The sequence below is a fragment of the Pseudochaenichthys georgianus genome, chromosome 3, assembly GCF_902827115.2.
Source record: "Pseudochaenichthys georgianus chromosome 3, fPseGeo1.2, whole genome shotgun sequence".
Classification (NCBI taxonomy): Eukaryota; Metazoa; Chordata; class Actinopteri; order Perciformes; family Channichthyidae; genus Pseudochaenichthys; species Pseudochaenichthys georgianus.
The window spans coordinates 36657177-36665337 of record NC_047505.1 but is presented as its reverse complement, the minus strand read 5'-3'; the positions used below and the strand labels follow the sequence as shown (position 1 = coordinate 36665337).

Here is an 8161-nt window from a genome sequence, read left to right as displayed (position 1 = left end):
TTTTTAAATGTTGGACTTAAATGCATCAATCTGGTGCATTTTGAGGGGGAAATAACGAGACTACACCCATATGAAACATAACTGTATACATTTAAATAATCATAAAATCATAATAACATGGCCATAACCAATAACATCCCATATCCAATATGAAAAAACATTGAAACTTGTTTATTTATTTGTTTTTGGTTCATTTATAGTTGTGAGTTTGTCTGTGCTCCTGAACCAGCCTCACCTGTCTCCCTCCTCTCCTCCTCTTTGAGGCAGCAGCAAAGACTAGTTTTAGCTCTCAACAAGTTTTAATAGTTTATCTTGCCTTTTTTCACCTAGTTAACGTTTTTATTTTTTTATTATTCATGCATATTTTACTAATCACTCCCCCCTCAAATGGAAATATGTGTTTACATAAATGGTGACCAAACCGTTTGAGACCCACAGAGAACTTAGACTAAGTTAACTATCTAAATACTCAGAGAGTCCTTTACCTCACCTGAGCTGTAGTTATCAGTCTCTCAGTCTGACAGGAGAGGACTCTCCCCCCACCTTGTTGTTGAAACAGCTCCTTATATCCGTTAGCGCAGCTAGCTAGCACCAGATGCTAACAACAACAACAAAACACGTAACCGGTGCGCGCGCTTTATCTCACTCGCTCGCCCCACACATAACACACACACCCTCCCGAGCTTGAATGACACACAGAGACCAATCGAGTATGATCTGTATGAAAGTGGCCATGTCGGCAGGCCACATCATGTAGACAGCCAGTCACCCTCTGTGAGGCAGAGTCAGACCCACATTTGCGCAGCGTTGCGTTCACAATACATACGTATATAAAAAAAAAAAATCCTCAGGCCAGCAGGCCACTTAACAGGCCAGGCCATCGGGAAACCTCCCGGTCCTCCCGATGGCCAGTCCGGGCCTGGTCAGCGGCCATCACAATCAAAGCCTTACATTTCTCATGATAATGTTGAATGGCCTCCTCCCCGATCACTCACTATGCTGCATCTTTGTCCCTGAATCTGACAAAATTGAAGGTCTACGTCTCCCCACAAGTAGGTGTCACCATGGAAACAACCGTTATTCAGTGCTCTCAACAATAGCCATTGAATGAAAGGAGCTGTCTGATGGAATTAAAGAGTAGGCTCAGTTCCTCTTCCCATGTATTAAGTACTCACAGCACCAGCAGCGAAACCATACAGGGCAAATGTGTACACGATAGCATAACCTACATTTCATCAAGTACATTAATATTGTTGTATTTTCTATGTATCGCTCCTCTGCAGCGGTGAGAACATTTTACACGAGTGAGTAGGATCAGATGAAACTGGAAGAAATAAGCAGACAGGTGTATCACTTTAATTAATTGTTATAAATAACAAATCACAAAGAAAATGTCAGTTTAAGGATTAGATTTATTCATCTATTTGCAAGACAGAGAGCGTAAACTACAAGAACAGAAGTTTGTGCAAATGCAGGCTTGCATATTAGCATATCTTACGACCCAACGGAATAACTGCACAGCACAGCTTAACAATAAAAGAAAGCATGCAATAAATCCCTTTCTTCCTTTTGAACAAATCAAATATTTACTAATGACGCATGGGTTGCTTCTCACCCACACGGTCTGCAGTAACACCAGTTGCATATTATGTTTATGGGTTGTAAACCTTGTCCTGATTAACGGTTGATGGGGGAAAGAGAGAGAGAGAGAGAGACAAAGACTGTCTATGAAAAATGTCAAATGCATCAGTGCGGTGTAAAACCTATGCCTCGTTCATTTTGTCGGACAATGGTGCAATGAGATAAGGGGAAATAAGCAGCTCAACTAATTCTTTCCAGCTCTTTTTAATCTGCAGAGCAAGATGGCCACATGAACTGTGTTTTTATTGTCTCCAGTGTTTCAGCTCACTGTGTTTGCAACACTGTGGCACAAATGACGGTTTCCCATCAAAACATGAAGGATTTTACTTTTTATAAAGTGACAACACCAAATGGGTTCTGCTAGCTCCTGAACATAACCACACAATAATACATAATATTTGCAATGAAACTGGTAATGGTCTTCTAATGAGAAAGATAAGGAATTTAACAAATATTTTTCCAAAAAGGTCTCAAGCGTTGTTAGTTTAGGGCAAATCTGGCAAGGCATTAAAGACCCATGCATCACTCTACATGAATTACATAACACATCTGGAAACATTTCATATTTCAGATAGCTCAAGGAGAACATAACAAATGTTATTGGCACAGTGTTTTGATATTTGAACTTAGAAAAAACCTTGATTACTTATTAGAGAACAAAAATATGAAATAAATACAAATAATAAAATTCCTATCCGATAAAGGAATACCATTTTGTATGTTCTAAGATTGTAGAATCATATCTTATGGAAATGTCAAGAGGACAGGGTAATGAACCACAGGAGCCGATGCAGCTCATAACCAGGCAATGCAATAAGGTGGTCTCCAAGGATTTGTAGGTGATCATAAGGCTGGTTTCATAAATAAATGCTTAGTTTTTATGATATTAATTTTGTTATCAGAATATGTTTTCATACTTTTTGTGTTGTAAAAAGGTTTATCAATAAAACATGTATAGTAACACTTGTTATTATTATAGCCTCTAACTTTAAATGTGAGACCTAAGTCCCTCCACATAATATATGGCTCCATATCTAGGCCTGCTGAATCGATCAGACTCGTCCTGTGATCCACAGCAACAGAGAAATCCTCGATAGTTGTGATCTTCAAAGGAGTTCAGAGAGCAGCCAACAGCAGAGCCCGCTGTGTTTAGGTGTATTCATAAGAAGTCAATAGTCTGTATCTGGGGAGGACTGGTAAAGCTCTAGAGGACAAATCAAAGTCAGATTAATATATGTAGCTTGGGGGTGGATATGTGTATGTTTGAGAAGAGTCTTCCAATATATTAAATGGCTTTTGGCCAAGTGAATTAGTCACCATTCAGAGCACAAATACACCATATAAGATACATGTCAGAGCAACAAGCAGGTGAATAAGGTATAGAGGCATTACTGAAGAGAAAACCAATCAAGCAAAACATAGTTAGGGTTGAACTTATTCGGTGAACTCTGAGGATTTTACACACTTTTGCATTTAAGTCACTTATGCTTCTCAGTTAGCCAGCTGATAAGGGCACCAATGTTTGACTTTCATTCATAAAATAATTTGACCAGATATAATTTCTTTGAATCTGTAAGGTGTATGTTTTACCTCTAAATGAAATGAAAATACTAATATTATATTAAATTCAAAGTTCAAATAGATTTGTGAAATGTTTGCTCTTGATACATCTTGAATATTCATTTTCCAGTCCATATTTAAGGTAAACCCATCCATATTTTGTAAATAGGAAGGAATCATTTAGAGGTGCCTTGCATAAGTGATGAAAAGGTTTGAATGCCAGGAGGATGCCTTTTGAAAATGTCTTTGCAACTTTTTTTACTTTCTCGTTCAATTGACTTTTATGCACTTCTTCAAATTGTAATAATATGTGACATCTCTCATTTCTTGTTTTGTTAGAGGCCAACATTTTGGGAAAATACTGAGGCCGAAACATGGTACAGCTTTATGTGAACAGTTACAGACTACGCACTAAACACTATGACGACAATCTGCACAACACTGACAAGGAAAGTTAAAGTGAAGGTTAGAGATTCAGGCAAGAAATTCTTGAAAATGAAAAGAACAGATTCACAGAAAAAGTTTTTTCTTGAGACGCACATGTACAAACATGAGCAAACGTCAAATTTAACACATTCCAGAGCTGGTTTGATGAACATTAGCGTGTGTATTGAAGCACTTGTTTTAATCGGCTTTGTGCTTTCATTGGATCTAAACTCTGCACTCTCCACGTAAATTCCCTACAAAACATCGAGTTAAATGATATTGCGTATAAAAAGCAGCACAAAGAAGAAGAAAAACAGAGCAGGAATGTGAAGGACAACAATAGCAGACTATTCAAAAGGAAAGTATTCATTTGACATGAAGGATCATTCTCACAGTTTATACTAAAGCCACCAAACTCACTGAATCATTTGTCTTCTCTTGGAGAAAACATAAGAAGCAACTTATGCTGCAGAAACCCAAACACATGCCAGCTGATTACATGGCTGTATTTTCCATGTTTTTATGACTTGTGAGCTCCCTTTTGTAACTGAAAGAAGCATACGCAAGCTCGAGCCATAGCAAATATTACACATAGCAGAAGTCACTTAAAGATTCACAGATGTAGAAGTTACAAGGTCCAAAGGGAGACATATTGGAACTAATCCAGGATTTCCCCATTGCTGCTGTTTCCTCACCTGGCATTATTAAGACCTAATTACTGGTGGATTTGATCAATATTTTACACAGAATACACTAACTTGGCAACCTGCTAACAGCCCAGACACTCAGCATTACTTGCTTTCATATTCCCGAGTGGGGGTGGTGTAATTAATGGTTCATGGTGTATCAATAAGGATTTTCTATTGAGAATGGCTGGTGCTCTTTAGAAACAGAGTTTTCACTTTTGATTTTCCACTTCAAATCAATTCATGATAATGACTGATTTTAAATATGCTATCTTTGTTCATTTGGAAATATGGTTGTATTGTTATCCAATATAAGGCCAATATTGCAGCCAGAAAAATGTAGGTACATAAAGAAAGGTGAAGGTATTAATCGGTCTGAATGCAGCATTTCTTCCTGTAATTCATATATATATATATATATATATAATAATAATAATATATTTAATTTATATAGCGCTTCTCATCTGCCAAGACAAATCTCGAAGTGCTTCAGTATAATATAACATCTGGATTAAATGTTGTCAGTATTTTCAAGTTGAGCAATATCATTTTGATTGCAACATACAGTACTGTACAGTTTATCTTCAAAAGTACCTGAAGATGTCACATAAGCAAAACAGTAACATAATAGAGAGGGTAGAGGTGCTGAATGTCTTGAGCAGTGAGGAATTTGAAGTCTGCATCCACTGGATAGATCAGGGATTGGCCTGCATGCATACAAATGTGGGGTAAAAAACAACACAATCCTCCAGGACTGATACTGAAGCTGCTGGATGGTCAAGGTTTTCACAGCCAGGGAGAACAACGCTGGATCCACATCGAACAGACACATGTAACCAACAGCCTCTGTAGTGCTCTCCTTATGTAAACACTTGTGAAGAATGAAATAAATGAGTAACAACACATTTACAGTAGAAAGCTTTTTGCTTCAGTACTTGTCCAAAATTGCGAGGCATGCGTCCTTTCTCCCTCTCAGTGTTCTGGACTGATGCTGTGGTTAAAGGTTGGTCCCAGGAGTAGGCTGGGGTTTTATTCTGTTGGGGTGGTGGCAATAGGGGTGAGGACGGGGGTCAGCGACTCACTAATTGGACACATTGGGGAGATGGCCCTATGGCTGTAGTACTCCACTACTTGCTTGGGCACCTCTGCAAGAACACATTTGGCCAGGGCTGCAGGGGAAGCCTGCAATGGAGACAGAGAACAGCTGGATTTGTCGGGGGACTACAGATGGGGTAACAAACACTTTTATGTTTCAGACATATTTAAGACAGTCAGTATCAGACATTGTATTAGAGTGTAACTGTTCTGTTCATAACTCATCAAAAAGAGTTATAGTTATAGTTGATTATTTAATGTTTAACTAGCATGCAGTGGGTAAAAGATACTTTTGTTTAAGCATATTGGGAAAAAGAAATGTCAGTAGTATATCACTCATTAATGAATATCTTTTATTTCACATGTGCAGGCCTGCAAGATAAATCTGCCTAGATGTTTAACAATGTATGTGCCAAGTCTGGACACATCACTTTGTTGGGAGTGCACTTGCTGTTTGATTTTTAATTGTATAAAATGTAAGTGTATGTAATAATATTATGTAATACATACTGTATGTAGGTTAACTATATACATGAGCGATCATTTAAAAAAACATAAAGTGTGTATATATATATATATATAAGCTCTTATATCGCATAGATTCTGTAAAACTCTCCTGAAGGGATGAAATTCATGTATTCCCTTATATTGTGTTTTGATAATTAAGGTGCAAAGCATTGTGGAAAAGCATCAGGTTAAAACCTACCATATGTATTGTACCACAGCATATGATTGACATCATTTTCATACTAATCTCTTCACCTCTCATCACCCCGTATCCTGTATTTCTGCATTTATTAGGTTTCTCTACTTATTTATTCATTATTGATTGTTGTTGAAATGTCTGTCTGCTGCCTATGCGCTCTTTTAAACAACAATGGAGAGGGTGTTATGTAAAAAAAAAATCAATGTCCACTTGTTTTTCTAACACAGATGTCAGAAGAAGTGGGGTTGAGGCTGAAAGTCAAGAAGTTAGATTGACAGACGGAGAGAAAAACTGACCGTTTTGAAGTCTCTGAAGGGCACAAACTGCACAATGTCCCTGAGGACTGACTCGCCCTTGGGTGAACGTAGGACTCCATCATCTCCATCCAAAATCTGCATGTCTGTGAAGTCTGCATTGCCCACTCCAACAATAATTATGGAGAGAGGCTGGTAGGAGCCTCGCACAATCGCTTCACGTGTGTCTGCCATGTCCGTCACTACACCATCCGTGAGGATGAGCAGGATGTGGTATCGCTGGAAAAATATAAGATTTGTATGTCCATAAAGGTAGACCCATTTTAACAGCAACATGTGGTTTAGCAAGAAAACCTCTAAGTGTGTGTTTTGGTCTTTTTGTTTTGGGAAATTGTGAAGCCTCTATAGTAAGTGTGAGTGCCAGTGTGTTCAGCAGTGAAAACAAGGGGATCAAGAACAAATAAAAAGGAAGGCTATTAAAAACAAAATACATATTTAAAAAAAAAAAATCCTTGTGTGTGTGTGAATGTATGTGTGAAAACTATTTCATGTTTCCACTGAACGGTGTAAAAGGAGAATACGAGGTGACGGAGAAAATGGACATGTAATTATTTCTGATTGGTCCCATGAGAAGTGGATGGTTTATTGGAACCTTAAAGTGTTTATGTGTTACTCAATGTTCTGAGTGTATTCATCTCTAATGTGTGCCCGAAAGCCTGGTTGTTTACTGCAGCTCATTCACTGATCAAAAGATGGAATAGAAAAGGAGAGTTATAATGACATGAAGGTCAGTACAATAACAAGAGTATGATAGCTTAGAAACTAATGTCAGTGAACCCTCTGGGTAATGTGAGAGCGTAAATAGATAAGAGACTTCTGTTCCTATTCCCAACGAGATATCAATGAAAGATAAAGCGCTCAGTAACATTATTAGGCATTTGTGTTGAATCCCATTTTAACAGCAGTTTATGAGATTCTTTTAACACAAAAAAGGGGTCAATGATTTGGAAAATGTATTAAAGCAAACTAAATATACGTCAGTACGGGATTTCACATCATAATTTAAAGAATACTAATTTGCTCTTTGATAGGCACTTTCTTCTTTTGCGCCATGGGCATTGTAACTGTGAACAGAGGTGAACCAGAGGCTTCTCACTCTGGGAACTCAGCGGGATGCATTTCAACAAAGCCTGTATTACGTCCATTTATTTCTAATAGAGTATAAAAAGAGACACTCACAGAGGCGTCTTTAATGTTGCCGTCGCCTGCTGCCAGTTTGGCTATCCTGTTAATGATGGGAGAAACATTGGTCGGGCCGTACAATTGGATCTTAGGAAGGCAGTTCTGGTACGCCTCAACCACTCCTTGGATCTCTGATCAAAGAGAGCACAGAGCAAAATGAAGGAAACATCAATAACATTATCTACAGTTATCTACACTTGTCATTAAAAAAGCTGAAACTAAACACCAGATTGATGAATCACTGCAGTCAACTATTCTTACGAGGCTTGAATATGTTTTGCCCCTTACAGAAGTAAAATAACTTGAACTTTAACGAGCCATGTTTGAAATGATCCAAATATTTAAATACAAACCTGACTCAACCCTTCCTTACCTTCACATTCATCATCCTCTGGGTTGAAGTTAATGGCAAAGTCATGTGACACCTACGGATAAAGAGAAAAATGGGAAACAGTTATTTAATTATCATTGAGGCTTTGTCCCCAGAAGCGGCTGCCATGTTTAGACTCTGCTAAAGCCTAGAATACACGATATTGCTCTGTACAATTTGG

The 8161-nt window shown here is 38.1% G+C and overlaps 1 protein-coding gene across 1 annotated transcript in view; it reads right to left on the bottom strand.

The window, feature by feature from the left end:
* Positions 1–1419: 1419 nt before the first annotated feature.
* Positions 1420–8161, bottom strand: part of cpne7 (copine VII) — a 36152-nt gene continuing 29410 nt past the window's right edge. The window contains exons 14-17 of the mRNA XM_034111637.2: positions 7984–8035; positions 7608–7741; positions 6411–6647; positions 1420–5495 (exon numbers count right to left, since the gene is read on the bottom strand). Of these exons, the coding sequence (XP_033967528.1) occupies positions 5343–5495; positions 6411–6647; positions 7608–7741; positions 7984–8035 (576 nt within the window). The 3' untranslated portion in view covers positions 1420–5342. The remainder of the gene's footprint in view (positions 5496–6410; positions 6648–7607; positions 7742–7983; positions 8036–8161) is intronic.